General features: G+C 54.8%; 14 protein-coding genes across 14 annotated transcripts; 6 read left to right on the top strand and 8 right to left on the bottom strand.

Annotated features, from left to right (window-relative positions):
* Positions 1 to 126: 126 nt before the first annotated feature.
* EV422DRAFT_532255 (Arb2 domain-containing protein) lies at positions 127 to 2,371 on the bottom strand. Its single transcript, XM_053070520.1, has 12 exons — positions 2,021 to 2,371; positions 1,835 to 1,946; positions 1,714 to 1,770; positions 1,595 to 1,640; positions 1,431 to 1,526; positions 1,351 to 1,363; positions 1,233 to 1,284; positions 1,086 to 1,165; positions 992 to 1,018; positions 854 to 927; positions 706 to 793; positions 127 to 642 (listed from the first exon to the last, which is right to left on the bottom strand). Exons 1-12 carry the CDS (start codon positions 2,199 to 2,201, stop codon positions 428 to 430), a joined length of 1,041 nt encoding a protein of 346 aa, XP_052925050.1. The 5' UTR covers positions 2,202 to 2,371; the 3' UTR covers positions 127 to 427.
* Positions 2,372 to 2,427: 56 nt separating this feature from the next.
* Positions 2,428 to 3,495, bottom strand: EV422DRAFT_532250 (flagellar associated protein). Its single transcript, XM_053070519.1, has 3 exons — positions 3,147 to 3,495; positions 2,867 to 3,063; positions 2,428 to 2,793 (listed from the first exon to the last, which is right to left on the bottom strand). Exons 1-3 carry the CDS (start codon positions 3,383 to 3,385, stop codon positions 2,606 to 2,608), a joined length of 624 nt encoding a protein of 207 aa, XP_052925049.1. The 5' UTR covers positions 3,386 to 3,495; the 3' UTR covers positions 2,428 to 2,605.
* A 237-nt stretch (positions 3,496 to 3,732) lies between these two features.
* Positions 3,733 to 5,191, bottom strand: EV422DRAFT_532246 (uncharacterized protein). Its single transcript, XM_053070518.1, has 4 exons — positions 4,756 to 5,191; positions 4,328 to 4,692; positions 4,138 to 4,246; positions 3,733 to 4,064 (listed from the first exon to the last, which is right to left on the bottom strand). Exons 1-4 carry the CDS (start codon positions 4,832 to 4,834, stop codon positions 3,832 to 3,834), a joined length of 786 nt encoding a protein of 261 aa, XP_052925048.1. The 5' UTR covers positions 4,835 to 5,191; the 3' UTR covers positions 3,733 to 3,831.
* On the bottom strand, positions 5,192 to 7,281 carry EV422DRAFT_532240 (ligand-effect modulator 3 family). Its single transcript, XM_053070517.1, has 4 exons — positions 6,785 to 7,281; positions 6,096 to 6,704; positions 5,514 to 6,018; positions 5,192 to 5,456 (listed from the first exon to the last, which is right to left on the bottom strand). Exons 1-4 carry the CDS (start codon positions 6,885 to 6,887, stop codon positions 5,393 to 5,395), a joined length of 1,281 nt encoding a protein of 426 aa, XP_052925047.1. The 5' UTR covers positions 6,888 to 7,281; the 3' UTR covers positions 5,192 to 5,392.
* Positions 7,282 to 7,455: 174 nt separating this feature from the next.
* On the top strand, positions 7,456 to 7,892 carry EV422DRAFT_568236 (uncharacterized protein; the record flags this gene model as incomplete). Its single annotated transcript, XM_053072629.1, has 2 exons — positions 7,456 to 7,680; positions 7,770 to 7,892. The coding sequence occupies 2 exons, from the start codon at positions 7,456 to 7,458 to the stop codon at positions 7,890 to 7,892; spliced, it is 348 nt and encodes a 115-aa protein (XP_052925046.1).
* A 478-nt stretch (positions 7,893 to 8,370) lies between these two features.
* On the bottom strand, positions 8,371 to 10,246 carry EV422DRAFT_568235 (ATPase, V1 complex, subunit C; the record flags this gene model as incomplete). Its single annotated transcript, XM_053072628.1, has 10 exons — positions 8,371 to 8,565; positions 8,643 to 8,780; positions 8,849 to 8,942; positions 9,031 to 9,123; positions 9,183 to 9,251; positions 9,318 to 9,416; positions 9,493 to 9,584; positions 9,667 to 9,761; positions 9,851 to 10,004; positions 10,103 to 10,246. 10 exons carry the CDS (start codon positions 10,244 to 10,246, stop codon positions 8,371 to 8,373), a joined length of 1,173 nt encoding a protein of 390 aa, XP_052925045.1.
* A 1,498-nt stretch (positions 10,247 to 11,744) lies between these two features.
* On the top strand, positions 11,745 to 14,087 carry EV422DRAFT_568234 (uncharacterized protein; the record flags this gene model as incomplete). Its single annotated transcript, XM_053072627.1, has 9 exons — positions 11,745 to 11,767; positions 11,921 to 11,972; positions 12,051 to 12,482; positions 12,742 to 12,929; positions 12,999 to 13,153; positions 13,232 to 13,386; positions 13,453 to 13,569; positions 13,634 to 13,789; positions 13,851 to 14,087. 9 exons carry the CDS (start codon positions 11,745 to 11,747, stop codon positions 14,085 to 14,087), a joined length of 1,515 nt encoding a protein of 504 aa, XP_052925044.1.
* A 757-nt stretch (positions 14,088 to 14,844) lies between these two features.
* EV422DRAFT_497110 (cytoplasmic dynein light chain 2) lies at positions 14,845 to 15,206 on the bottom strand (the record flags this gene model as incomplete). The annotated part of the gene is made up of 2 exons (XM_053067925.1): positions 14,845 to 14,901; positions 14,994 to 15,206. 2 exons carry the CDS (start codon positions 15,204 to 15,206, stop codon positions 14,845 to 14,847), a joined length of 270 nt encoding a protein of 89 aa, XP_052925043.1.
* Positions 15,207 to 16,020: 814 nt separating this feature from the next.
* On the top strand, positions 16,021 to 17,793 carry EV422DRAFT_532223 (mitochondrial carrier domain-containing protein). Its single transcript, XM_053070516.1, has 4 exons — positions 16,021 to 16,324; positions 16,581 to 17,078; positions 17,196 to 17,495; positions 17,578 to 17,793. The coding sequence occupies exons 1-4, from the start codon at positions 16,205 to 16,207 to the stop codon at positions 17,593 to 17,595; spliced, it is 936 nt and encodes a 311-aa protein (XP_052925042.1). The 5' UTR covers positions 16,021 to 16,204; the 3' UTR covers positions 17,596 to 17,793.
* A 164-nt stretch (positions 17,794 to 17,957) lies between these two features.
* EV422DRAFT_588059 (guanine-N(1)--methyltransferase) lies at positions 17,958 to 19,855 on the top strand. The gene is made up of 5 exons (XM_053073487.1): positions 17,958 to 18,247; positions 18,325 to 18,422; positions 18,498 to 18,806; positions 19,121 to 19,226; positions 19,290 to 19,855. Exons 1-5 carry the CDS (start codon positions 17,968 to 17,970, stop codon positions 19,541 to 19,543), a joined length of 1,047 nt encoding a protein of 348 aa, XP_052925041.1. The 5' UTR covers positions 17,958 to 17,967; the 3' UTR covers positions 19,544 to 19,855.
* Positions 19,855 to 21,258, bottom strand: EV422DRAFT_558022 (cyclin-L1; the record flags this gene model as incomplete). Its single annotated transcript, XM_053071923.1, has 6 exons — positions 20,934 to 21,258; positions 20,789 to 20,855; positions 20,629 to 20,710; positions 20,415 to 20,555; positions 20,171 to 20,346; positions 19,855 to 20,098 (listed from the first exon to the last, which is right to left on the bottom strand). Coding segments are annotated over exons 1-6 (822 nt in total), but the record flags the coding sequence as incomplete, so codon positions are not given.
* On the top strand, positions 21,217 to 22,629 carry EV422DRAFT_85264 (partner of Y14 and mago). Its single transcript, XM_053074454.1, has one exon. The coding sequence runs from the start codon at positions 21,577 to 21,579 to the stop codon at positions 22,171 to 22,173; it is 597 nt and encodes a 198-aa protein (XP_052925039.1). The 5' UTR covers positions 21,217 to 21,576; the 3' UTR covers positions 22,174 to 22,629.
* A 456-nt stretch (positions 22,630 to 23,085) lies between these two features.
* EV422DRAFT_568228 (uncharacterized protein) lies at positions 23,086 to 25,086 on the bottom strand (the record flags this gene model as incomplete). The annotated part of the gene is made up of 1 exon (XM_053072625.1): positions 23,086 to 25,086. One exon carries the CDS (start codon positions 25,084 to 25,086, stop codon positions 23,086 to 23,088), a length of 2,001 nt encoding a protein of 666 aa, XP_052925038.1.
* Positions 25,087 to 25,535: 449 nt separating this feature from the next.
* On the top strand, positions 25,536 to 27,232 carry EV422DRAFT_597359 (uncharacterized protein; the record flags this gene model as incomplete). Its single annotated transcript, XM_053073624.1, has 5 exons — positions 25,536 to 25,950; positions 26,179 to 26,455; positions 26,537 to 26,613; positions 26,684 to 26,892; positions 26,961 to 27,232. 5 exons carry the CDS (start codon positions 25,536 to 25,538, stop codon positions 26,985 to 26,987), a joined length of 1,005 nt encoding a protein of 334 aa, XP_052925037.1. The 3' UTR covers positions 26,988 to 27,232.
* Positions 27,233 to 27,237: the final 5 nt, after the last annotated feature.

Genomic DNA, 27,237 nt, shown 5'->3' with positions numbered 1-27,237 from the left:
GGGACGACGCGTTGCGCAGACAGGGCCCTTATGTCACTCCCTCGCTATGCATCCTACGCGTGGACCGCACTCCGACAGTCTGACAGTCTGACTCGGCAAGGTGCAAGTCATCGACAGGAAAGGAGACGGCCCCCATGTCATGCGTAGGCACTACAGTCCGTGCGGTCAAATGGAGGATAGGACTAGGAAGGGGTATCCTCATGTTTACTGCAGTACAGGTTCTTGCTACCTTCAAAATGCCTATACGACACTAGTTGTTCTACCTACTACGGTAGGAAAGGTGCTTGAAACCGCAAGTCCTGGCAAGAGCGAGCGATCGCTGCGACATCCAGAGTCGTCTCCAGAGTAAGCCGGACTTCAAAATCTAAGTCTGATAAAGACTCGTGTTTGCGGTCGTCTCGACGGTCTCAGTAAAATGCTGCATGACTCAACATTGCGCACATTCCCTCACCCTCTCCCCACCACACCCTCGCTTCGGTGATCTCGGTGACGCTGTTTTACTACTCCCACTCCCATTCCCACTCCCACTCTCACTCGCCTCGCTCCCATCCTCCGACTCCCCCAGATGCTGCGATTTAGCGCTAAAATACTTAAACACGCAGTTTTGCGCCGTTACTGTCGTGTAAGCGTGTAGTGGATGGCCTATGGGGCGGCAAACATCAAGAGTTTGAAAAGAAAGGTAAGAAGGGATGGGCGTGAACGTACCGGCGGATCGCTTGAGACATCCGGAAGAGTTGTTTTTTGAGAGCGGGATGTTGAGTGATTTTTCGGATGTTGCCCAGTTCACTGCGTTCTGTAAATATGGAGTGAGGACCCGTTTGCGATTATGCGAGACATTTCATGTGGCACGCACCTTTTGTAGCCATCCTTTACATTGACGGCTCTTGAGTGAGCGCACGTCGTGGACAGAATCCGTGAATGCAATCGCTGTCAAAAGTCCGATGGATTTGCGCTCCGTCAAGACGACAAAACTACTCGATCACAAACATACCAGTGACACGTTGCATAAACTCGTCCTCTATAATTGTCCAACTATCAGCTTCCGGCCAGCATCATGACAGTCACAATCAAGATACGACACGCACGATACTTGTCCAGTAAAGCTAGCGTGCACACGCCGCCATAGCTATGCGCCACTATGAAAATCCCTGCCGCTTTTGCTTTCCTATCATCCTCAGACGTCAGAACGATCTTCAGCCGACAGCTTCGACAGCGGTTTCTCCCACACATACCGAATGAAATGCTGCCATACGTATGATGTGTGTCTGACGGCCGTTTCGCTTCCTACCGCGCAACCAGAGATTATGAGAAGCCATAGTACCGCGTTCCCCCGCGCCACTCGAAAGGTACCTCGGATAGGTTTCTATGAACACATTGTCAGCCTCAGGGCACAGTGCATAATAAGACGCAAAAAGTAGCGGAACACCCACTTCCGTCGCCGAATCTCGCGTTTCGTTCGGATCCAGCACAACAATCCCATACCCCTCGCTCTTCGCTTGTACAATGTAGTTGAAGAAAGACCCCTCCTGCGACCGATTCCGTCAACAGTCGTTCACGGAATCAATCAATGGGGCAAGAAAGATGGCGGACTCACATTGATGCTGTCATTCATGACGATGCTTCTCGCCCACTGTCCGACGCTAGAGTCCATATCAGATGTTGGTTTGCAATCGCCCACAGACGCTGCTAGTCCCGCAACCCAGTCGCAAATACCTCACGCCGACGCCAGCAACGAGCAGAAGCAGTCTATCCGCCGTAAAAGCGTCGGGACTGTGCTTTCAAAGACTTGAGCCCTCGCTTCGAACGTTCATATTCACTTAAAGCGGCCCCATACGTGAGGAAAATCTTGCTCGTCGGCTCCGTCAGATTCGCATCCACCGGTATCACGACCCTATCGAATCCATGCGTCGCTACAAGCTCGTCTTCAATGTATTTCCCAACTACGTCTATGGGGTGATCAATCCCGCGTCAATCTTCACATTCCACACGCCCAATAACATTTCTCGTTCGCGTCACCCACCAGCAAGTGCCTCATAATGCATCTGATTCCACCGCTTATCCCCCTGGCGGACGTTGAATTCGAACGGCTCGTCATTGGCGATCTGCCGTAACCGGGTTTCTGAGTCGATTTTATAGCCGAAGTCGGCGAAGGTTGTGCCGAAGATTGGTGTGAGCTTTCGGGCGGGGGTTTCTCCTGCCATTTGTGGGTGGGGTTGAGGTGGGAATGAGGGCAGGTACTGTAGATATGTGGTTTGTTCGGGGTCGGTTGGGAGGGTTCAACGCAGCGAACATGTTCTCACGCACTTGGTCCTTGCTGATGAGACGCGTAGCGAGACGGCAGGCTCGATAAATTTGAAGCCCTCAGGCTAAGACCGCGCCTGGCATACCCCTTTCGGAGACAGGGTCCAACATTCGAGATGACACGACAAGCAACTGGCATTCAATAGCCATACATATTGGTCTTCATTTAAACGTTCAGCCTATAAGATGATTCCCGTGCCCACACTCTATTGCTGCATAACCCATTGGTCCCCAAAGACGTACATGGAAACTCTTACAATACAAGTCCCATGTAAACTCCAGATCGTTCAACGACAAAAAGTTCTCATTCGGCAGCGACAGGCTTCCACGCCTTAAGAACGGTAGCCGCAAAAGTCTTGCCCTGCGTCTCGGCAACCTCCAACTCGAGCGCAGACGGCTGCCTGGATCCATCCCCGTTGGCAATCGTGCCTGCGCCCCATGGAGAGCCGCCGATCACTTCTTCGTTGCTGAAGAGGACTTTGCTTTGGTATCCTGTGTACCCATAATAAATCAATGTTGAGTAGCCCCCAAAACTGTCATCAACACGGGAGATGAGGGTGCTTACCAAGAGGAACAAAAATGATGCCATGGTGAACCAAGTGCGGGATGAAGGTGTAGATAGTAGTCTCTTGACCACCGTGCTGGGACGCAGTGGATGTAAAGGCGCCAGCGTACTTTCCGATCAGTGCGCCTGTGGACCAGAGACCGCCGGTGGCGTCCCAGAAAGCTTTGACTTGCGCTGCGGGGACTCCGTATCGCGTGCTGCACGGAAATTTTCACATCTCTTTAGTCCCATGCATCACACCCAAACAACGTTGCTCCAAAAAGCCCGCAAATAAACCTACGGAATCCCGAACAAAAACGCATCAGCCTTAACCAAGTCCTTCGGATCCAACACGGGGATATCATCAAACTTGGCCGCATGCATCTTATCCAGCACCTCCTGAGGCAGCGTTTCGGCGACGCGGTACAGCTCCGCGTTGACCTGCCCGCCGTCGTTGAGGCCTTTGATGATGCTGTCCGCGAGCGTCTTGACGTGGCCCCAGGTGCTGTAGATTACGACGTAGATGGTGGGTTTTGACATGGTGGGGTTTTGATGAGGGTGAAGTGAAGGTGAGCGAGGTAGTTGTGGTCGAGGATGCGAGGTTGGGATGGCGGAAGCTGGGGTTGGATGTGAGATGCGGCTTTTGACGGCTGAGGTTGGCAACTCCGACAGCGTTATGGTTAGATAAGCGGTAAACGCGATGCGAAATGCAATCTAACCGTCTTGAACAGAGGCCGCTGAGGCTGTCGACCTGTATACCGAGCGACCCATAAATGCCTCGTCCGTACTGTAGTCATCAATACACAAGGTTGGAGAGAAGAAGGCATAGGAATCTACCAAGGCCAGATTCGGTCCTATATGCAAACCTACAGGTTGAGCGAAGACGTGAGCAACTCAAATGCTATCGGTATTAAATATTCCAAAAACATTCCTCTATCTAACCTCTATCCACCCGCCGCAATCCAACCTACGCCTTGAACAAACCTCTACACCATCTCCGGCACCACAACCCCCTTCTCTCCCCTCCCGCCCTTCCTCCACGTATAAACCCTAATAAGCACCAAGATTCCCACATCCAAAATGCCCACCGCCAAATAACTCCCCGCATTCAGCCAATCGAACGGCGGCGGCTCGAGCCCAAGCGCGATGAGCGAGAGGACGGCGCCGAGGATGTCCATGAGGAGGAAGGGTTGGGATATTCCGTCTACTATGCTTGTTCCTGGAGGGGAGGGAGGAAAGGAGGGGTTGGGTTGAGCAGAGTTGGATGGGAGGAAAGAGGAGGGGGGACTTACGGAAGATGTCGATGTACTGCGGGAGGAACCCGCCGATGATGAGGATGGTGGGCATAATCCCCATGGCTGTCACGAAGTCGCCGCCGCTTTTTGTGCCGGCTTCGTCCGCCTGATATAACAGCAGCCAAACCAATTTTAGAACCAATCCTCTTGAAGCTTTGTCCATCGGCTTCGCACGAAAAAAACGTACCGCACAAATCGCATAATACAACCCAGCCTCAGCACCACCCAACAGCATCAAACACACTCCCAACATCCCAACCGCCACCCACGTCCTCCCAAACACCTTCTTCCACCTGCCCACTTTGCGGCCCCCATCCGATCCCTCCTCACTAGTATGCTGTCCACCTTCTTCCCCACGCTCAGCAGGATAATGCAAAACCTGCACAAAACAAACCGCCGCAAAGAACCCAAACAAATTCGGCTGTATAATCAGCGGAAGCTTGAGGCCCGAGTACAGCGCGTACGCCGCAAAGAACGGCGTCCAGATCGCCCAGAGGAACATCATGGTGGCGCTGAGGCCGCCAGTGGATTTCGCGCGGAAGGATTTCAGTACTGCAGATAGGGAGGGCGACAGTCAGTACGAGTGACGTTGCAGAGGGCAGGATGGAACGGTACCTTGGGGAAGCAGCTGGAAGGACCAAAAGACGAGGGCGGCGTAGCCTACGACCACTGCGGCGGTGTCTCTGCCCGTCATACTGTGCGGTCCTTTTCTATATGTTCTATGGTACAGGTACTGTCTCTCGAGTTGCTTGTCGAATTGCTCGCCGAAAATTCTTCTCAACGCAGAAACCGAGAATTCCGAAAGCAGCAAAGTCTAGATGGGTCTGCACAGAAGGCCACTGTTGGCATGCTGCCGTGTACACTGTATCTCTAAGTGGAAGTGGCTGGAGGTTCGTTAATGCTGTGCGTTCGCCGTCGTCGTGGGCTCTCCGGCGTCATTTGGAGTTCGGTTGGACGGGAGGTGAAGGAAACCCAAGAGACGCAAGGCGCGCATTTCCACGAGCGGTTTCGGCAACCGTCAACGATCGAGCGACCTGAGCACACGGAAAACAACGCAAAAATGATGATCTGAATTGGCATAGTATGAAATGTACAATACGGAGTCAGGGGCTCTGTGGGGAGAGCATCCCAAAAAAAAGTTGTGCGATATTCCGCACTGAGATATGATTAATGGAGGGTGCGGTGCGAAGTCATAGGAGGTGTGGATGGTATAGGAAGCAGAAAACGGTATCCGAGTGAGGTTAGCGATCGTCTAGTTCCGCAAAGCCGGCGGCTTGTCAGCGTTCCAGGAGAGGTAGGACCGGTCGCCGAGTTTCCTAACATTGCACAAAGTCAGTCTCATGCAGAAACCCACCGTTATCATGTAAACATACCTAACCCGAACGACCCACACCACAAACGCCAAAAACCCAGCCAGGGCACCCACCGCCAGCAACATAATCCCCACAAAACTCTCCCGACTCCCCAACGGGCCTAACGTCGAGAAGTACACGCCTTTGGTGCCCTCAAACCGCCGTACATCGAACCGATCCACAATCGCTAGCTCATACACCCCCTTCACCAGATCCGCGTCCGCGTTCTTCCCCCATAATTTCCGAAAAGATGGGAATCCCGCTTTCCGCATCCAGACCATGAGGCGTTGGTCGGTGCTGAGGTCCGGGTGGTTGGTGGCGTTGTAGCCCTGGGGGTATTTCCACCGCCATTGGGGTGGTGGGATGAGGGTGGTGGGGATTTGGGAGGCGAGAGAGGGATCGGTGAACCAGGTGGAGAGGGCGTAGGATTCGCGGTCTTCGGGCCAGGCTATGTCAGTTGTGGCGAAGGTGTAGGGGGTGGTTGTTGTTGGGGCGGAGCCGGTTGGGGAGAGGGCGCCGATGTCGTCTACCACGGTGGAGAAGATCTCGATGGTCAGGGCGTGCAACGTGAGGAGTGCAAAACGGACTCGGCGCAGGTCATACCCGAAAACACAGAATTCGCAATCAACCCACACGGATAATACTGCGCATCCGTCACCGCATTCTTCACAACCGCATCCCGTTCACCTTCCCCTTTCCTACAATCCGGGTTCATATCCGCCATATTCCCCACCCCCTGCCACGTCCCCACCTGCCGCGCCTTATCGCAATTCGCATACTGCAGCCACGAGCATATCCCCGTGATGTCCCCTGCTTTCATGAACGCCTTGCCCTTCAGTTGGTCGTGAGACAGCGATTTGACGTACAGCCGGTGATTTTGGTAGAAATTTGTCAGCGCGATGTACATAAACACTGGGGCGGGGAGCGTCCACCCGACGGCGAGCTGCAGCGTGCATGTGGACGTCGCAGGATCGTATTTCCACGCCTGGACATTGGAGGAGACGTGGGGAGGTGGCGGCGCGTAGGTGGTGGAGGCGAGGGTGGAGCACTCGGTGTAGTCGAACCCGATTTCGGAGAGGGAGGTGTTTGCGTGGTGCAGGTAGGCGCCGAGGGGGATGAAGAGGGCGGCGACGAGGAGGAGAGGGGTTGTGACGAGAGCGGGGGTTAGGATGGGGAAGTAGTAGGGGAGGTTTTGCTGTTTCCATGGTTTTGCTAGGGGAGTGCGCTTGTCAGACTCCACACGTTCACATCATCTACGACAATTCATCGCATTACTCTCGCACACCACTTGCCTGCACCCATACAAACCTTTTTTCGTCCTCCCCGGTGGCGCCTGCGCCTGCCCCAGCCCCGGCGCCCGTCTTTCGCCCTGCCTCTCACTCGCCCCACTCCCATCCTGGTGCACCCCCCTCTGACTCCCCGCCGTCGACATCTTCCTCAAATGGACCGTCGAATTTCCGACGTCGGCGGCTACTGGTGATGGCGTGCTCGCTGTGGATGGTGAGTTTAGTTGGGGTGGCGGTTGCGGTGGGGATTGCAATGGGTGTGGGATGCTCATTTGGCGGGATGGAGAGGATGAAGGGATGGTTGTCCCTACTACGCTTTGTGGATGTGATGGAGGGATATCTGTGCAGACTACCGCCTTTTGAGTGGTGGGTTGCTGTGGTGCCTGTGCTGGGTGATGCTGGGAGTGATAGTGCGGCCTTGCCAAGGCCACGCTGCACAACACGAAAAGGAGCCTCAATTGTCAATTCACAACGCCTGGCAACACCTTCACTTTCTGGCTTTCTGGCGCGCGTGTTTTCCCCTCCTGTCGGGATTCCGTTTTTTCCTCCTACGAAAATTGACCTCGATCCCCGGCCCGCCATACTCTATCAGTCTGCACCGGCCACAGCATACCTCAAACCCCCCTTGCCTTCACCGTCAACTTCACACATCCCCTCGTGTCGAACATCACTCAAAAATGTTCCGCCCAACCCGCTGCTTCAAATCCCGCCCACGCTCAGCACATTCCTCCTCACAACGACCGTCCTCCTCTTCGGCATCAGCACCACCACCAACACAATCGCAATCATACCGTCGCCCCGCTGCCGCATCACCACCACCACCACCGCAACGGACTTTCTCCTCGTCTGCGGCACCACAATCAACTACCCCCATGTCGGGGTGCCATATCCGGCTCGCCACGGTATGTGAAAACCCCGATATAGCGCTTCTGCGAGCGACGGTTATGTTCATTCTCCTTTTGCCTCTTAATTGATCTTTACGTTTTTTTAGACGACAGCATTGACATCTTCACTGATACCAACATCGCTAGCCGAGAGCGTGCATATGCGGAGCGCGGCGGTGACGTTGGCGAGGGGTGTGGGTGGGGGGTGTTTTTCGTTGGAGGATCAATGAGGTTTTGTGGCGAGACATGGGAAGATGGGTGAGGAGGGTGGTTGTGAAAGTGGCGCGGCGAGGTGGGATGGGCATGCAGGAAGTGTGAGGAGGACACGGTGGGGTGGCATGCGAGAGGTGAAGATAGAATAGATTTGAGATAGACGAGACGGCCGGAAACGAGAGGAGCCGGAAGGAGCCGCGAGGAGACACAGATGAGACGACACGAGGGACAGCATGTGTATTTATATGTAGATTGAGGGCTCAGATGGGGCTACCGTGGACGGGGTGACATGTGCGCGATATGTCTGTGACAATCCGAAAACACACATGATCGTTTGTCGGGATGGTGTTTGCATGGGGTATGTGAGTGCCACCGCCGCCCTCCCGTTAGGAGGGAAACCACTATATCAACCCACGCACCTAAAGACACCACCAACACCACATCCGAGTCCTCGTGCGGGGTTAATCCAGGAGACGTATCCTCTCCATCCCCACCTCAAACAATCGGATTAATATAAAACAACACAACAGGCGCATAATCCTTATCGCCAATCAACATCGCCAGATTCTCCTCAATGTGTGCGTCTTCCCCTGTCGTTGCTGCTGTCGAACTGTTTCCTGTATTACCCGCCAGTTTCGCAAAGTGCCGGTTGAGTAGATCCCGGAGCTTGCGTTCTTGTTTTGGTTTGGTCTGGAAAAAGGGAGCGTGAGGTTTTAAGGGACAGAACTTTTCGGGATGTGAGACGAGTACGGGGGACGAGAACGCACCTTGATAACCATAGGCTGGAAATTCGGCGGCAGGCCGTAACGGAGGATGGACTCGACAAACACTCGCAGGGCTTTGAGGTGGACGTGACATGCGTAGGCTTCGCCGAAGTTGGCTTTGCAGAGACGGAGGAGGGTTGTCTAGCGGTGGGGATAAAAAAGGGGTTAGTGATCGAGGGGTAAGTATGGGATGAGGAATAGAAACCTACCCATTGCTCGCGCTCCGTGGCACCCATCTCTGCCAGCTGTTTCTTTTCGGCTGCCATTGCTTGTACGTCCCATTTGAAATCGCGCACTGTGAATCTGCAAGCGAGACCAACACGAGGTGGATTAGAATTCGCTTATCTGTAGATCTAGATCTATAGAAACCCCCAAAACAGAAGAAACATACTTGTTCTCCCTCGCCTTATGTTGAAACTCCTCCACCATGCGTTGGAACAGCGTCACAGTGAACAAGGCGTATTCTTCGTCTTCCGCGATTTTCCTACGCAATCCGGACCGTCAGATCCAGCCTAGGTCTCATCCGCGGGGCGGCCCACTTACTGCGAGGACCGCGGAACGACCATCTGCGTCAGCGTCTCGTATTTCGCTATCCAGTCGTTGATTAATGCCCTAGATGGGAAAGTGCGCATGAGGTTACAGTTTCACACACGCTTCGCGCCTATTCGGCAAACTCACTTTGGTACAGCGACGATGAGCGTAGTCAGGAACTCAGAATCGTGTATCAGATGATCCTTTTTGACGATATCGTTCAGACTCCGCACAGCCAGATTTCCTCTACAAACGAAAATGTCAGACAAAATGTCAGACCCCTCCAAACTCTAAGAAACCCCGAGTCCAACACGTAACGTACGTCTGTTTCCTCTGTATTCCCTGCAACGCCGACTTCACAGCCTGATACGCGGTCATCTTGCTCTTCATCAACGCATCGATCTGGTTCACTTCCTACTCCCAACACACCAATCGTTAGTGGCACCGCTCTCGTGTTTCGCTCCCACCCTCTCTCTCGCATTTTGGTGGCTCATACTTGTAAGATCAGATCCGCTAGCTCTTTCAGACTCTTGTCCGTCCGGTACTTCATCCCGTTCCATTGGAAGCCGCGGAGGTATGCGTCGAGGCCCTCTATTCATTTTTCCCGCCAGCGGCGCGTTAGTATCCCCCTGGTGCGCTTCAGCACCCAAAGCCCCCATCTTTTTCCGAGGATTCCTCACTTTCATTGACGACTAAATTATTCTTCCACTGATCCACATCGTTGTTCAGCAGCGTCTTCATATTCTCTGCGATTTTGACCGCGATGCTTTCAGCGGCGAGGTCGTGTTTGGCGAGGTCATCGGAGAGCACGACTAATTGGTCGAGAGTTCCCACCTGAAGTTGCCATACAGAGCATATGCGAGCATCATGTGTGAGTAAGATAGCTTGACATTTGCATTGGCCGCAACCACATGATGCTATGACCACTTTACCTTGAATTCAGGCAAAGAAAATGGAAATATCTCAGCATAGTCGTTGTGCTTTGAGGCGATCTTGTCCTTGAGTTTGTTGACTGTGTCCTGCTTTGTGGGGTCGCCGGGTGCGGAGAGGAAGAGGTAGGGGGAGTGGAAGGCCATCCTTTGCTGTGTGTTTGTTCTGTGTGTTGGGAGGTGGTGGGAAGATGGGTGGGATGCAGGGTGGGATGGGAGGGATGCTCAAAGTGCGAAAGGAGACAACGTCACGGCCGGTGGGAAAACGCGCGACTTGAGGAAGCCCCTTTTACTTCAAGAGCTCCCCACTGCCACATATATGCAGCCGGATATACAGTACTGTACAGTACATGTTCCAGCCAGGCTATCATCGCACCGTCTCCATATTGACTGGGCTCGGTATAGTAGTACCAACGAGGATCATGCAGAAAGCAGTGTTTTGCTTGCAAAAAACGTCTCTAGATGTCATTTTTCGAACTATATAATGGGTTACGACTAAATGAACTCCAAATGTGCTGGTTTTGAATAAATTGGGAAGAAAAGCGCTCTTTCCCACACACTGCAATCTAAGGGCCACCGTAGCCGAGCCAAGCCCCGGAAGCCGATCCCCAAGGCGAGAGTATCGCAATCGAAAGTGCCCTCCATTCTTCCACGGAGATTCCAGGTCTCCCCATCTGGATGGACCGAACGAACCAACACAGAAGATCCCAAAAGGCTTTCCAAACGCAGGTGTCCGTTGTGCGTTCTCCACCTTGCCATCAACTTCTGAGGCTGGTGAAGGACTTGCGCTCTACAATCGATCGCTCCTTTGGCACTATGACGTCCATGCAAATCGCCGATGCTTCTTACTCTTCATCCTCTGCGACATTTCTCGCGACGTACTGTACGTTCCGGATGCGACCGTAATACCGCCGCAAGTGAGTTTCCGGTTCTAAAGTCGAAAAAGTGTTTCGCTGAAGATGTGGTGGTTCATCAAACTTGCTTTCTCACCTGTCCGCCGACATACGGCCCGTCAGTCAGCGGCTGACTTGAGCTACCTCCGACGTGCCGACCAGTGGACTGTGTGTGTATGACTGACTGAGAGTTGTCTTGGAAGTTTGGGGATGACGGAACTGGGAAGTTGTCAGGTCTAACGACCCTGAGAACATCCTCCTTTTAGGCCGTGGCAGATCATTTGAATTTAGGCAGGTTAAACATAGTGACCTCCTTTCTGCGCCTTCGCGTCTAAACAAACCCGGTCAACGCGTGGCATGGGCAAGATGGGCAAGACCCCTTTTGTCACCCACCGAACGCCCTCGAGGGGATAGCGCAATGGGCGTGTTCGTGGCCAGGTTCGTGGCCGCTGATAACCATCCTCCTCCTCCACTTTTTATTTCCCATTTTCCCACACCGCTCCTTCAAAACAAAAAGGTCTACCCGCCATAGCTTTGCACCTTCGAGGACCGCAATAGTGTTCCCTCCAACATACCTCACCACAAGTTGCGCAAAGTATTGCCCAGAAAATCACCTTCCTACACAAGTTTTCCTCCGCACAGCCGTACGGACACCGCCTACCCACGGAGAACGGCAGAGATACGAGGGTCGCGGGAAAGTACAGTGATAGGAGCGGACCTTTGGGTGCTGCTGCTTGCGATAGACTTAAACTATGAGCTCTGAGTCGCTCAACAGGTTAGTGCTATCAATTGGGGCTTGGCGGTCGGAATCTTGGGGCGTGGGAAAATATATCTCAGGTCGCAGCGCGCGGAATTATGCCCACATGGGAGTTATAGTGAATTGGCTTTTGCTCCACTAACCGGTCCACTTAACCTATGGCTTTTACAGGGGTGCTGATTTGACATACAGGCAATTGCAGGATGAGCTTCGCCAAAGAAAGGTAGGCCCATTCTGACGCGTTGCCCTTCTGAGAGATCTATCTCCTGGGTCAGATTCTCATCTGCACCCTTCCGAATAGTTACCAGCCACAGGCAAAAAGGAAGTTCTCATAGAGCGTCTAGAACTCCACGATGGCCTCTCCGCAAGCCAAATAAGCCTCTCCTCCGACGACAGCGACCCTCTAAAACAAAGCACCGACGACCTCATGTCCTCCTCCTTCACCAGTCAAAGCAGCCTGCACGACGCCACGGGCAAGCCACTCAGCATCCTCCACCGGCGGTCATCCAAAGAGTCTATAGAGCTGCGGAGAAAGGAGTTGGCGTTGCTGAGGAATGAGCTGTCGCTGTTCAGGTCGCCGGTGCGGTTTGGGAAATATTTGGGGCTTTACGTTGGAGGGAATGTGAGGACGGCGGTTGGGCAACTGTTTGCGCAGACGTGGGTTGTGGCGGTTTTGGCGGCTGCGGTTGCGGCGGGGGTCACGATATATCGGACGGATGGGCCGCATCAGGAGGTAGGTTCCAGCGAGCGAGAGCGACCTTTGGTGGCAATTGATGGTGAACGAGGGAGCGAGGGTGGCCGGCGCTGGCGACCGTGCTGCGAGCGGCAGCGAGACCATCGCGCCTCAAGCGCAATGACGCTTGATGACAAAGACTCGCTTGGCCAAGCCCTTTGTCCTGAAGGCGACACTTCCGGGCGCCGCACCGTCCTGCGTACTCAAGAATTGTCAACGCGTACGAAAAGGAACTGATCTTGTCTATTTGCGTTGACAGACTGTCAAGTTCCTGGAATCGAACGTGCTGTGGTACGGCTGGTGGCTACTACTAGGGATCGCGTCGTCGATCGGCCTGGGAACTGGACTGCACACGTTTGTCCTATTCCTCGGACCGCACATCGCCCACGTTACGTTGACAGCATACCAGTGCCAGACGACCGATTTCCCTATCCGTGGACCTGATAGGTAAGTTACTTCACGCCCGGAGTATATTCTCTGTGGGACTTTTCCTGAGCAGTTTATGCACGTATACAGCTTTTCATGCGAATCGCCAACCCAATCGAGAGGTGCATCGACCGCCGCTGCTATCACTGTATGGCAGATCGCGCGGAAAGTGAGATGGGAGAGTTTCTTTTGGGGCATGGGAACGTCAATTGGAGAGTTGCCACCGTACTTTGTCGCCCGTGCTGGTACGGATCACAAATCAGGGCCAAAACTTGCTTCTTTATACTAGACCAACTCTCGCTCACGTCCTTTTCCGTCCACAGCCGCAGAAGCAGGCCGCGACGACCAAGGCTTCGCCAGCATCGAAAGCGTGCTCAAGAAACCGCGCAGCCGGCGCACGATCGGCGAGAAGCTGCAGATTGGAATGTACAATATGATGCAATCGCTTGGGTTCTTTGGAATCTTGCTCTGCGCTTCGGTATGTCGCATCGTGATCTTGAGGGTTTTCGGAGGTGGGACTCATGGAATAGACACCGTTGAACAGATCCCAAACCCCCTTTTCGACCTCGCGGGAATCATCTGCGGCCACTTCGGCGTCCCGTTCATGACCTTCTTCGGCGCGACCTTCCTAGGAAAAGCCGTGTTCAAAACAAGCATACAGGTACCATCTGACCGCATCAATGCATTCACAACCCATCATTCGACTGAACCTTGTTACCACGCAGACATTATCGGTCATCCTGATCTTATCGGAGGACATCCTATCGTTTTTGCTCGCTGAGCTGAAACAGCACGTGCCGTACCTCCACAACCTGGTCCAGAAGTTCCTAGACGAGCAGGTGAAGCGGTTCAACAAGGAAGGGATCGAAAGTCCCCAGAACGTAAGTCACTTCTCTTAACTCACCAATCCCGTTACTCACTCACTTCATTTTCTCATCACAGTCCCCCGAAAAAGAGAACCTCCTCTCCTTCGCCTGGAACGGCATCCTAGCGGCCATGATCGGGTACTTTGTCGTCTCGCTACTGGACTCGCTTGCCGTCGCGCAGCTGAAGAAGGAGCAGGAGGCTGAGCTTGTTGCGATGCGGAGGGAATTGGAGGGGGTTGTCGGGGGGAGGGTTAGGGCCCGGGAGGAGCAGGAGAAGAGGACAGGGGATGGGACTGAGGTGGGGAGTGGGTAGAGATGTGAAGGGTGTTGATGAGAGGTGTTGATATGGGATCGGAGATGGATTCGGAGGGGGTGGCGCGACCGGCAAGCCGAAGGGATGAGGCCGGGTATGCATTGACGAGGACACGCGCCCCCGACGCCACACTTGCTTCCGCATCACGATAGCACCACCGCCACTTCCACCATCATTTGGGGAGCATAGTAAAGACGAGGCGAGATGCAATACTCTCTCATCGTGCATCGTGCCTGGCGGGACACCTCTACGATGCTACAACAAAGCAGTCCCGAGCAGCGCAGGGCCGGTCAGGACGACCCCAGGCTCGCCCGATTCCACTCCCGCTCCCCACACCCATGCAGACGGTCATGAAACCAAGTATTTCCACCCACCCTCTGTTGTATGAGGTTCGTTGGTTATGGGTTGGCGGGTCGGGTGGAGGTTGGAGGGCGGAAAGAGACGTACATATAACTGACCCCAGGGGTTTAATAGAGTTTATTGGAAATTTGTGGACTTTTGCGATATGAAGCCTTTGAAAACCATGCTTTACCACACCACAGATTTGGCAGCCTTCCACATGCACACACATACACCCACACACACACACACAGAAGTGTATATAGTTGGAAGCCTTCTGTTTCATTAAAATCGCCTCGTTAAGCAAACAAGGCCCCAAAACTCTCTCACGCTAGAAAGTGTACACACGGCTGGCTCGAAGGGAAGTGTAAATGGGGGTAGGGGGTGGGCAGGGTGAAGGAAAAGAGGGTTTTTCTTTCTATCCGGATTTGAACAGCAGAATTGCGATTTGGCCGAGGTAGAAGTATATAAAGTGCTGATAGGATTCACACAACGGAGAAAGGTCAGCATATGCCCGCACCATCCACCTGCGTCACCACCGCCCCAGCGCATCGCCCACCCACCCACCTTAGTCTCATGCGTAACATAACTCCCAAAGTTCCTCCCGACGATCGCATGCCAAGTCGGGTTATACTTCTTGTCAAACTCGCGCTTGATGAACGCGGCGATGTCCTTTTCGATGTTGTACTTTTCCATGGCCTGCGTCGCGCAGTCGACGGCGTCTTGCTGCATTTCTTCGGACATGTCGGCGTTTTTTATCACGGCTTTGCGGTCGGACATCGTGGGTTAGGTTGGGGGGGGATGGCGATGGGAGAGAGGTGTGGGTGGGGGGTTTGAGAAGCCTACGTGGGAAGAGTGGGATGTGAGAGGGGTGGTTTTGACGCGTTGATGTGCGGGGAGATGCTGCTCCATGTGAGACAGGAAACCTCCACCTGCGCGAGCGATGCCTTTCCTCCTTCGTCGTTGAGATGAGGATCCTGATACCCGTTCCCTTTCCAATCCCATCCCAATTCAATCCTATGCGAGTCCTGCGATGCCCCTTCCCGTTGCGCGCTAATAACCCCGCCGAGAACCACGCGTCGCGTATGTTCGAATCCCTCTCTCCACATCACCGCTCTCCCCACCACGCCCTAAATCTTCTCGCGACCAAAGACACCTGCATACCTGGCAGCGGAATGGAAATACGGTAGGCTTTCGTGGCTGTTGCTCGTTGAGAGTGTTGTGGTACGAGAGAGCGGATATGTTTGTGTTGTTTCTGCGCACGCTCAACTCCCAACGCAGCTCTTTCTCGGCTTTCTTCTCGTCATCTTTGACGCGTTCTGAAAGGCCGGAAATAAATGGTGTGCGGGCGGTCACGTGGACGTAGGAGAGTCTATCAGCAGTCATCATGACTGAGCGCATATCGATTACCCGGAAGAACCCGGGTGGCGTGGGCGTGGCGCAGGGCCAATTGCATGGACCGAAGGAGGCGCAAAAGGCGTGTAATAATTTGCGTTGCCGTTTTCGTTGCTTTGCTCGTGCTTTCTGCCTTTTTGATTAGGGTCGCTAAGTCAATCGCGCATTTCTCTGTGCCCGTTGTTTTGGTGGGCCTTGACCCAAACAACATACCCGAGGGACTCCGATGGAAACCGAATTTTTTTCACAAACGCCCCCTCTGCGAGACCCCAACAAATATCAACCCGCACCCACTTCGCCCGTCCCTCTCCTTGCTCTCTCCCTTTCCAACCTCATCCTTCGTCAGATTCAACCCAAATCAGACAACCAGCACATCCTTCACAATGGCTGACAAGAAGAACAACCCTTCGTCCTTCGCCGTCGACTTCCTCATGGGAGGCGTCTCCGCCGCCGTCTCCAAGACGGCTGCTGCCCCCATCGAGCGTGTGAAGCTGCTCATCCAGGTATGTCTTTCTTTTCCCCACGGCTGGGCTCAGTCGATGCGGTGTCCCACGATCCCTTTTGATGGGGTTTCGGAGTGGCTGGAGGGTCTCAGGGAGACTCCTACTACCTGTTCTGGGCCGTGTTGGTCGTTGGTGTCCACGATCGTCGCCTCATCTTCCCAGATGCGGTTTTCCCCATCGGATTCCCACTCCGACGAACAAACTCACTTACTTCTTCTTTTTCTTTCCTTTCTCTCCCTTTTACTATCACAAACAGAACCAGGATGAGATGATCAAGCAGGGTCGTCTTTCCAGCCCCTACAAGGGTATCGGTGACTGCTTCAGCCGTGTCATCAAGGAAGAGGGTGCCGGCCAACTGTGGCGTGGAAACATGGCCAACGTCATCCGTTACTTCCCTACCCAGGCCTTGAACTTTGCCTTCAAGGACTACTTCAAGAGGATGTTCGGTTACAAGAAGGAGAAGGATGGATACTGGAAGTGGTTCGCCGGTAACTTGGCCTCTGGAGGTATGGCCGGTGCCTCCTCCCTGGCTTTCGTCTACTCTCTCGACTACGCCCGTACCCGTCTCGCCAACGACAACAAGTCCGCTGGCAAGGGTGGAGAGCGTCAGTTCAACGGTCTCATTGACGTCTACAAGAAGACCCTCGCCACTGACGGTATCGCTGGTCTCTACCGTGGTTTCGTCATCTCTTGCGTTGGTATTGTCGTCTACCGTGGTCTGTACTTCGGTCTTTACGACTCTCTCAAGCCTGTTGTAAGTATCTTGATTTTGATTTCCAGTCCTTTTTTATTACCGGATTCGTTTCCTTCGCTTTTGAGAATGATGATCAATTACTTATCATCTTCTTCTACCCTCCTCGCGATATCACAGGTCCTCACCGGCAACTTGGCCAACAACTTCGGTGCTTCCTTCCTCCTTGGTTGGGGTATCACCATCGGTGCCGGTTTGGCCTCTTACCCCATCGACACCGTTCGTCGTCGTATGATGATGACCTCTGGTGCGGCCGTCAAGTACCGCAGCTCCGCTCACGCCTTCACCGAGATTGTCAAGGCCGAGGGTACCAAGTCTCTCTTCAAGGGTGCTGGTGCCAACATTCTCCGTGCTGTTGCTGGTGCTGGTGTGTTGTCTGGTTACGACGCCCTCCAGGTGTTGTTGTTCGGAAAGGCTTTCGTAAGTATTCATATCGTCTGTGATTTCATACATATCCGCAAAACAAGCATTTTGACTTTCTTCCTCTTTTCATCTCTAATAGTCTGGCGGTTCCGGATAAGCGCTCAGCTTTCTCAAGCAAATACCACTCTCCATCCACATTTACCACAACCACCACAACAGATATCAGCATTGGGCTGTTTAACTAGATTAGCCTCTTGTCCGGGACACGAAACAATTGTACAGCCCCGGAATAATAAATGTTGTCTTGGTCTTGCATTCCTCCAATTCAATCCGCAGATGCCTCACTTTGAAAATAGCTGCGCTGTTGAGAGATTGCGGTGTGGTTCTTCTTTTCGTATTTGTGTTAAAGATCCGCTTGTGGAAGGTGTTTTTTGCGCATCCTGGAACGCAAACGAAGCCACTTGGTGAGTCACGACGTCAAAAAGGGTTCGCTCTCGCATGAACTCTTCAACTTGAACAACCAACCCCAATGTCAACCACAACAGAAGGAGCTACAGCGCAGGCTCCAACGCCCGAGCCCACTCCCGCCCTCGCTCACATTCCGCCAGCACCCACACCCGTCTCCGACGAACCCACCGCCTCCTCAGACCCACCACCAGCACAATCCGCCGAAGAATACATATCCAAAAAAGCCCGCAAACGAGCCCTCCGCGAACAAAAATGGGAGGCCGGAAAGAAACAGCGGTTGGAGCAACGCCAGGAGAAGCGGAAGGAGCTCAAAGCTGTTAAGAAAGAGAAGATTCAGAAGGGTATGCCTTTGCCATTCCCATTTTGCACGTGTTGAGTGTGCGTACGGGGGAATTGAACTGGGGTTTCTCTGGGGTAGGGTTATTCGTCCCGAAACCGCGGTGGAGGCCTGACCAGCAGCCGTCAACGATGGGGGTTGTGATTGATTTGGATTTTGAGGATAAGATGATTCAGAAGGTATGTCTCAAAGCCGGAACCCGTTGAAGCTCCGACCGTCGAACATACACTCACCTCCCGCCGGGGGGGATACAGGAAATAAAATCAACAGCCCAGCAAGTCATCCAATGCTACTCCACCAACAAATCCGCCCTCCACCCAGTCTCACTCACTCTCACCTCCTACAAGGGCGCCATCAAGGACAATCTCACCCACATGTCGCCCGATCACACGCGCTGGCAGACGAGTAAATGCCCGATGAAGATGCTCGAGGATGGGGTGGAGAGTTTGGTGGATGGAGGGAGATTGGTGTATTTGAGCGCGGATGCGGGCGAGACGGTGGAGGAGTTGGATGAAGGGAAGGTTTATGTGATTGGGGGGTTGGTGGATAAGAATCGGCATAAGGTGGGTGTCCGTCCGAGCGGAGTAAGCCAGGAGCGAAGCGGGTTTGGTGCGTTCTAGGAGACCGGGCGTTAGGGAGTTCGACTGGAGCGAACTCCTGCATGAGCGAAAACGAGCCACATTGCGCCGGAGGCGGCAAAACTCCCCTCATTGCAGCTTTTAGCGAGCACCAGCTAGTTTGCAGTTTTCGCGAGCGAAGCGAGCAGCTCCGCCTATCAACCAACACTTAGCGAGCACGTCCCGGCCACCGAGCGACCGACCATTTGCTGCCACTCGTCATCACCCACTCAAATTCCCTCTTTTTTCTTTCGATGTAGGGACTCTGCCAAACAAAAGCAACGCAACTAGGCATCCCCACGGCGCGTCTCCCTCTGGGGGACTACCTTGACATGCAGACGCGGAAGGTTCTGACTATCAACCACGGTAATTCAACCCTGGGTTATGGCAGTTGCCCCGTTTGCAGATACTGATATGTGAAATTCGCAGTATTTGAGATTATGCTAAAGTATCTTGAATTGAAAGATTGGCAACAGGCGTTTTTGGCGGTGCTGCCGCAGAGGAAGGGGGTTAAGGCGAAAGGGGCGGATGGGGAGGGGGAGAGTGTGGGTGATGGGGATGGGGATGGGGATGATATTGTGGAGGCGGATGACGCTGTAGAAGGGGAAGAGGTTGACAATGCGGGTGGGGATGGGGATGCCGCGGAGGAGGCGGATGATGCCGATGAGGGTCAGGCCGAGTGAACGTTCAGACAAAGCCCCCCACTTCCCCGTAAGAGCGTAGTAGTAGAGCGGAGTTTAACTCGTATTCATTCTAGATAGGCTTTCATGTGCAGAAATAGAAGTGATGCCAGCAATACGCCCAAAAAGCTTCGGAATACCTCTCTCTATATACATCTGACAGGTTGATTGTGCCACTTCCTGCCCATCTATGGCTCCGCGCCAACCAGGGTCACCTCACCCATTCCCGCTCCCACGCCCGCTCCCCCATCCCTCTCCTTCACTCCCACTTCCATTCCAACCTCCTCATCCGCGTTCGGTCTCAGTGGCTTGGGCCCCTCCCTCCCCAACCACACCTCCATCTCCCCCACAGTAACCGGCAACCCCCTCCTCGCCCCGCCCCTATACAGCCTTCCAATCTCCCCGGCGATATTCCTCAGATCCTCCTCCTCGGCATCAAACACCTCCCACCATGGCGGATTCGTCGGGAGCGGTATACGGTGTTTGCGCGCGGCGAGATGGATGGCGGCGCATGCGAGGGTGGAGGGTTGGTAGAGAGTGTATATGTTTGTTCGGAGGCTGTTGGGAGGAGTCATGATTAGATGTGGGGGTTATGGGAAGGGGAAGGGGGATTAGGACATTTTTACGCACCCGTCGTTAAGGTAATTCCACGCAGTCTGCGCCAACTGCTCATTCTCAGCCACATCCAGACTCCGCAAATAATTGATCATGAACCCGTGCGGTTGCTGCACCTGGACGTTGAAGCCGAGCATGCAGAGGATGCGCATTTCGCCAGAGAGGAGGCCTTCTTTGAAGTCGTTGTATTGCTGAAATCAGAAATCGTCCATCAAACCTCGAATACGGGAATGGATGAGAAGGATGTGAGTGGACTTACCAACCCGAGATACCCTTCAACCCTCGGCTCAACCCCCCGATACCGATCAAACAGCCAGCTGAACACGTTGATGATATCTCGTATCCGACGCGGGGTTTCTTCGACTTTTGACGCGAGGAACATGGCGCCCATGGCTATATCCTGAAACCCCAATATCCCATCAATATCGCCTGCGAATGTTGCGATTTGAAAGGGGATCACTGACTACACATACCCGTACAGCAGCAACCCGCATACTCGCAACATAATAATACCGTTGAAAAAGCACTTGGGCAGTCGCCATGGATACCTGCGGCCTGCGTGCGATGAGTCCCCGTGATCTTCTACACCCGTATCTCCAACCCGACGCAGAAACGATCGTGATGAATACCTACAATCGGAGCAATATCCCAGCGCTCTGGATGAGTTCGCAGCCTAGGACCCTCAATTCATATTCTAGCTCTGAATACCCAAAAAAAAAAAGTGGATGAGTCTTCTCTATCGTCAATGGGAGTGGGACCGATATGGACCACTACGCACCCTTAGGGATCCCGTCATCCATCGAGGGCGTAGTCTGCAACTGCTCGACTGTTAATACTGAGTTTTGCAGGGAGAGCTTGCTTGGGTCGGCGGGACCGCTTATGACGGCCATGGTTGCCAAAGGTCTGCAAGTTTTCCGTTTTCGAGGTGAGTTCCTTTGGATGTGACCTGAGGTGGTTATGGTTGTGCGAAGGTTTCTTTTGGCGCAGGGATTGTGTGCTGCCGAGGTGAGGACGCTGAGCTGTCATGGGAAGGAGTGGGCGCTGGCGACTAGCCGGTGGGAGGTGGGGATGAGTGGGGATGGTTGCAAGTGCCCCCACGAAGTTCCAACGTCGAAATTTCGAAAAGCTTTCGGCCCCTTCGCCAGCTTTTCGTCTCAATTCTCTCAGTTTGACATTCCCCACTGCATTCACCCGAACGAACTAGACGAACATCCCCGTCGAGTCGGAGTCCTGCCTCCACCACTTCCTCCGAACCCCGTCACAAAGACTTCCGAGACAGGTAGGGATCAGGTACTGTTCAAGTAGAATCGTCTTGGTGAGGGAAGCCGTCACTAACAGTAAGATGTTCGCACGCTACGAAGGACATCCCCTTCATCACTCTCAGAGAAACCTCACAACTCAACCCCATACACACACCCAAAATGTCATCAATATCAGGCATAAAAGCCAGCGCCGACGGCGACCGGGTCATCCCGGCCAGCCGGCGGCCCGACGGCTCCGTGCGCAAAGAACGCAAAGTCCGGGAAGGCTACGTCCCGCAAGAGGACGTCAACCGATACACGAATGCCAAAGTGGAGGCGACGCGGGTGCCTGCGGGGTATGTGGCTGGGCTTGGCGTGCCTTCCTCCGCCGCAGCGGGTGCGAATCCGGGGGCGGATAGCAGTTTGAGTAAGAGCGCGAGGAAGAATGCGAAACGGAGGGCGAAGAAGAGTGGCGGGGAGGACGGGGAGGAGAAGGAGGAGCCCTTGCCACCGACGCCTGCCAACCCTGCTGCGAAATCAGCACCGACACCCATATCAACATCCCAGCCCACTGCCCCCGCCCCCGCCGCGGATACGGAAAAGCGGATCAAAAACCTGCGGAAAAAATTGCGTCAGATCCAAGATCTGGAAACGAAAGTCGCTGGAGGAGACCCTGCGGATTTGAACGCCGAGCAGAAGGAGAAACTGGCGTCGAAGAAGGGTGTACAGGAGGAGATAGCTGGCCTGGAGAAGCAATTAGCGAAAATCACATTATAGATCAGGTTTTATCATGTACGTACATTTAGAATTCTTTGGAACCCCGACGCTGGGTTCGCGGCGAATTGTAGTTACAGAAATGTTTCGGGGTTTGCGTGGGTATCAGTCCTTTGGAACTTGGAAGTGGCATCATAGAGGGTGAGAACCACGCTGAGAATCAACCATATATTGCTATCTAGCCGTCATCTACATCTGTCTACTCCTGTCTCTTGTTCTCGTCGAGGAGCTCTGGTTATCCTGGACGGATTCGGTCAGAAACGCGGCACCTTGTGCTGTGCATCAACTCTGGAGAAGAACAAGGCCCATCGGTTCCGTTTTCATCAGGCGGGAGTGGGGTCGACACACACGGCGTGTATTCAGCTCCACGACCTAAAACCCGTATTTCGTATTCAAGGCTTTGCGCAAACGAGGCCCGCGTTCGATACTGCCATCCAAGCCTCCACTGCGTTTACATGCTAAGCCTACAGGCAGTACATTCCGCTGATCTCTCAAAAGACCATCGTCTATACGCCGCCAAATGAGGTGAGTAACGGTCACAAACGGACTGGGTGAACCGCGATCGTGAAGCAGACTGGGCAAAGCGCGAGGTATCCTGCTGGCAACCCGTATGTGTTTGACCGCCCTTTGTCCTCCGACCCTGCGAAGAAGGGTGGAGGCTCGCTTGCGCTGAATAGCAGCTTGGATGCCCGCCCACCAATGACGCCTCGTCAGGAACCCAACGCTGCCGTGAGAGCACGTCTAGTTCCTACCCTCACGAGGGGCCGAGGGCTCCAAACGCAGCCGATCCTGCCCATCCCATCCGTACAGGTATTCATCATCGTCAAGATTGCTCGACCAATCCTCAAACCGTCGCTTTGTGGGGGGCGCGCGGTTATCGGAAGAGCGTTTTTGATTTCGCGTGTGGGGGGGCAATCATCCCAACGGTCGTCGCACCGTCTGAGCAAATTCCGAGCGCGGAGGGTATTCGTCCTCCCCGTCGTGGTCTGCGGCTGCATCATGCGCCCGTTTCTGATTTGAGGGCGGGTGGGGTTTGATGTCACGCTGGTTACTCGCCGCAGGTGCATGGAACGGCTGGTCCCGTTCGTCGTAGCGTTTCAGTGCATCCGCAGGTGGACTGTGCGCCGCGTCCCGGGTGTCGTACCGTTTGACTGAGTGTGTTGGCGGCCGGGAGGTGTCGTCATCATAGCGTTTCGACTTTGTCGGCGGCGGTTGATCATCATCGTCGAAGTCATCCATCGGCCGTCCTCTCCCCTCCTCTACATCCACATCTACAGCCCCCCGCCCGCCCACCTGCGGTCCATGCCGCTCATAAAAACTCGGCCTGCCCCACGATGGCCCTCCCCCACCCGACACGAACCCCTCCTCGTCATCCCTATAATCCCTCGGCGGCCGCACCCTATACTCACCCTCCACATCCCCCACATCCGTCCTTCCCCCAGTCCTCTTCCCTGCCTCAGACTTCTTCCTCATCCCCCCCTTCAGTTTCTGATTGAACCGTTTATCCTTGGTGGGAGCGAAGGGGTCGATGCTGTTGGAGGGGTTGCGGAGGAGGGCGGTGCCGAGGGCTTCGATGTGGGAGCGGTGGGCGAGCTCATTGTTCGTAAATCCGAGGAGGGGGGTTAGTGGGGATTCGGTGTGGGTGCGAGAATGAGTCGGGGAACTGAGGTGGGGTTGGAGACGGGTCAAAGCGTATTGGAAGAGTTCGACCATGTCGGCGGGGCGGGTGAAGGCCTTTGCGACGTTGTTGGATGCGTTGACGGGGTCGATGATGGACAGCGTTCCCTGTCGCGAGACGTTGTCCACGTTGAAGTCGACGGTGGGGACGTGGATGGGCTCCTGGGTTGTATCACCCGTGTAGTGTTGGAGGAATCTGATGAAGATGGGCCCGATATCCGTTACAGAAGAGTCTCCAGCGGGCTGGGTTTCGAAGATATGTTTATCGTACGCCTGCACGAACGCATTGGCCCAGCACGTTGTCGCGAACCCGCCCAGGCCGCCGGTCGCGGGGTTATCCAGTTCCTGCTGGTTGAGCATGCGTTTAAGCAAGAACGTGAGGCGCTTGACGCGGTCGTCTTTTATCATCTCCTTGACGCAGTCGATGTAGCGAAGCACGTCCGGCAAGCTTTCTTCGGTAGTCGTGGAGGAGATATCCACCATGAGATTGGTTGATGTATGGCGGAGTTTGATGATGGGGACTTTTGCGTGGATGAAGACGACGTCGGCTGAGAGGGAGATCAGTTTGTTCTGGCGCAACTTCACGCGGAAGGCTTGGAGGAGCATCGTGGCGAGATCCCGCGGTTTCTTGGCCAGTTTCTTCTGGTACCGCGGTTTCAGTTTCATCTCATAGCCCAGCAGGATCAGATCCAGGTCCGAATTTGGCAGATTCAGCCCCGTCGCCGAACTGCCAAACATGGCTATCCGCGCACCTTTGTCAAGGTACTGCCGCGCGAGCTTCTCGTAGGCTTCGAGGATGGCGGTGCGGACGGCGATCTCGGTGGAGCGTTGTTCGACCCAGGTGGCGAAATCGGCGATTTCGAGCGAGAGGAGGGACAAGGGGGTGCGGTTTGTTGAGTAGCCTTCTAGCGGGACCCAGGGGCGGTTTGGAGGGACTTGTTTGAGCCTTAGGACGGCGGGGGTGGGGTTGAATCGGGAGGGTTTGCTCGGGACTTTTTTGACGGCGGTGCGGGCTTCTCTTATGCTGTTTTCCGGTGGCCGGTCATCTTTCGATTTTTTCGGAGGTTCATAAAAGCTTTTCCTTTCAGACGCACGAACAGCGGAAGTGTTGGAAAACTCTTTGCGATGCTGTGGCCTCCTCGCCGCGGGGAATTGACCCACTCTGCTGGCCGCTGCAACCAAGGGCAGTCGATTCGCTGGAAACGAACAGCGCCCGAACACCGCTGCCCTCACCAGCATGTTTCAAGGACGCTCACAAGACTTTGCAATGAAGATATTGACCCTGATAAGCGCCTTCACACCCGCCACGTCCAGATACTTGGGAGTCAGAATGCCGGACACCGCAGTCTTTTGAAACGAGCTCTTTTCACCCGGAACAGACAGAGGGGCTCGAACGGGTGTCGCCCGACCGCAGTGTTGTTGTGAGCGAACGAGGTGCGTGTTGGGGAGCCACTTCAAAGCAGAAAAGGAGCAGAAAAGGAGAGTTCTCTCCGCCACAACGCGCCCGTCAATCCGGCGGGACTTGCTGCACTGACAGCATGTGCGCCCACGCTCGGAAAGGCATTGGACCAGGCAGACCCCTCCATCCACCAGCGTACTACGTGAAAGCAATCAAGAATCCTCCATCTCCGCTCCCCTTCCTTCCAAACTCGCCCATCAAAAGTCGTAGTCCCCATCTCATAGCCACCATGTCCGACGAAGACACGCCGCACCACGCCAACGCCGACGAGCCTCTCCCCGACACCCCGCTCACCGCCGGCCTCATCCAGCCGTCCATCTCGCTCCTCGCGCGCACGGGCGATGGCCTCTCGCACGCCTACACGCGGCTCTCGCTCCCCTCGCACTCCCTCACCGACATCGCGATCCTCAAGAACTACACCAACCTCCGCTACGTCGATCTGTCGATGAATGCCATCGCCGATCTGTCCCCGCTGGCGAACTTGGAGTTTTTGCTGAGTCTGGATGCGCATGGGAATAGGGTCGAGGTGGTCGGGAGGGAGCTGGGCGGGCGGAAGTGGTTGCAGTGGGTGGATCTGAGGAACAATGGGATTAGGAACTGGGAGGCGGGCGATTGGCCTATGTGTGGGTGGTTGACTCTTGATGGTAGGTGGCTGGCGAGTGCGGGACAAAGTGAGCTCACCTTAGAATTCAGAACGAAGGGGGCAATACTCCCCTTTACCCGCGGGACTAAGCGAGCACCCGGCGAGGGGGTCAAAAAGTTGGCGAAGGGAAGCGAGCAGCCCCCGAACCACTCGCTGGCGCTCGACCCCTCTTTGCATTCCTCTCATCCCCCTCGCTCGCCCCCAACTCACACCTCCCCTCCCCCCCCAGACAACGCCCTGACAACCCTCTCCCTCCCGACCTTCCCCTCGCTCCTCCACCTCTCCCTCACCCGCAACACCCTCGAGCGCCTGCACCCGCTCGGCGCGCCCAAGCTGCAGAAACTGTACCTCTCGCACAACCCCCTGGGCGCGGTAGCGGGCGTGGATCTGGACGACAAGCCGGCGCTGCAGGTGCTGCATCTGCGCGAGTGTGGGTTGGGCAGCCTGGAGGGGATCGGCGGGAGGGAAGGGGCGGGGTTGGACGGGCTGGTTTATTTGAATTTACGGTGGGTGGGAGCCGCGTTTTTTGGGGTCCACATGCCGCATTTTGTGTCGGAAAGGGGTTGCTGATTGTCGGGGGCGTGTAGGGGAAACAATCTGAGCTCGACGGCCGAGATCGACCGGCTGGCGCATATGCACAGCTTGCGGATCCTTGTTCTCACAGGTCCGTAGCCCCATCCTACCCGTTTGTCCTCGCCGTCTACCCCGCCGCCACTCACCCCCATCCCCCGCAGACAACCCGCTAACATCCCACCCGACCTACCGCCTGGAGATCCTCGCGCGGCTGCCGAAGCTCGAGCGGCTGGACAAGGAGCCGATCGGCGACGACGAGCGGGAGGAGGCGGGGGCGTACAAGATCCAGATGGTTGCCAAGCGGGGTGGGGAGGACGGGGAGGGTGGAGAGGAGGCCGAGGCGGACGCGGAGGGGGAGAGTGATGGGCAGGTGAGGGTCCCGGGAGCGAGGGCGGGCATGGTGTTTTGTGATACTTATGTGGTTTTGTGGTGGTTTAGGGTGAGGAACCGCAGGATGATGATTGAGCGGATGGGCTGTTCTCACGCTGTACATGTACGGCACTCCGCGGTCCCGAACGGGATCTCGGAGAGTCCGCGTGCGATTTTGGGATGTGCACTGCAGAGTATAGACTACGCTACACGACATTCTCAGCGGGGAACGGGGATCCCATCACAGCTCGCGATATACCCACTAGTGCTTTCGTTTCTGTCTCGGTATCATGTCGAAGGGGAGGGAAATAGACGCTTCAACCCGCTTCATAGCAATGGGGAACTA

The sequence above is a fragment of the Fimicolochytrium jonesii genome (genome assembly GCF_025526975.1).
Source record: "Fimicolochytrium jonesii strain JEL569 chromosome Unknown EV422scaffold_14, whole genome shotgun sequence".
In the NCBI taxonomy this organism is placed as follows: domain Eukaryota; kingdom Fungi; phylum Chytridiomycota; class Chytridiomycetes; order Spizellomycetales; family Powellomycetaceae; genus Fimicolochytrium; species Fimicolochytrium jonesii.
Note: the sequence above shows the minus strand (reverse complement) of the source record. Positions and strands in the feature narration are given on the sequence as shown.